General features: G+C 62.9%; 1 protein-coding gene across 1 annotated transcript in view; it reads right to left on the minus strand.

The window, feature by feature from the left end:
- LOC311616198 (metallophosphoesterase domain-containing protein 1-like) overlaps positions 1-349 on the minus strand; it is a gene marked incomplete at its 3' end in the record, with an annotated part of 35,665 nt that extends 35,316 nt beyond the window's left edge. Inside the window, exon 1 of the mRNA XM_084907470.1 lies at positions 333-349. Within this exon, the coding sequence (XP_084763596.1) occupies positions 333-340 (8 nt within the window). The 5' untranslated portion in view covers positions 341-349. The remainder of the gene's footprint in view (positions 1-332) is intronic.
- Positions 350-828: the final 479 nt, after the last annotated feature.

An 828-nucleotide genomic window follows, 5' to 3' on the forward strand; every position in this document is an offset into this window, starting at 1 on the left:
CCCCCCGTGGACCGTGCGAGGCCGGAGGGCAAACCCGCCCGCGGCCGGGCGTGGCGGTCAAGTCCAGGAGCCGAGGAGCTCGCCATGGAGGGACCCAGAAACACTGAGCGAAGTGGACATGTTCCTTGAAATGGGATCCAGCGTGAGTGGCTCTAAAGCGCTTACCACTTAAAAACCTTTTAGCTGGGCCCGGCTTGAAGGATGACAACACGATTTTAAATTACACTTTCTAATTCCTCGCGCCCACCCACCCCTCCCCACCCCGCCGGTGGCTGCCGCTTCATTTTCCAATTATGCACTTTTATTTCCGAATGATGGAGAGCGCTACTCACTGGATCATGTCCTGTCTGCCTCACGTAGCTGCTCGCTACGCCTCCGTACGCGGCGGCGGTCCCTGCTCCCGGCCGGCCGGTCCGCACATCCCGATGCCCTCTGCGCCCAGGGCCCCGACCAGGCCGGAGGCGCAGGGAACCCGGAGCCGGGCTGAGACGTATGTTTATACACCGGCGCTCCGCTCCGCAGATTATTGTAATTCCGGTGCCTTCTCTCTCCGCCCCGCAGATCAGCAATCACATCAATAATAGCAGGTGCACTGATTTTTCTTCTGCAAAGTGCCATGTCCCAGTTTCGGAAATAAAGCACTTGGAGGTCCACGTCACTGTGGAGTCCGCACGGGAGGCTGCTCGGACCCGCTTCAGACGCGCCCGCACAAAGGGACACGGGCGCAGGTGTGGCCACCGGCCTCCCGCCCCCGCCCCCACGGGCCCAGCACCCTCGCCGGGAACCCGGGCTGGGGCACACAGGGCTGGGGGGCCGGGGGGTGAGGGT

The sequence above is a fragment of the Pipistrellus hanaki genome, assembly GCF_964339955.1.
Source record: "Pipistrellus hanaki genome assembly, contig: scaffold_106, whole genome shotgun sequence".
NCBI lineage: Eukaryota > Metazoa > Chordata > Mammalia > Chiroptera > Vespertilionidae > Pipistrellus > Pipistrellus hanaki.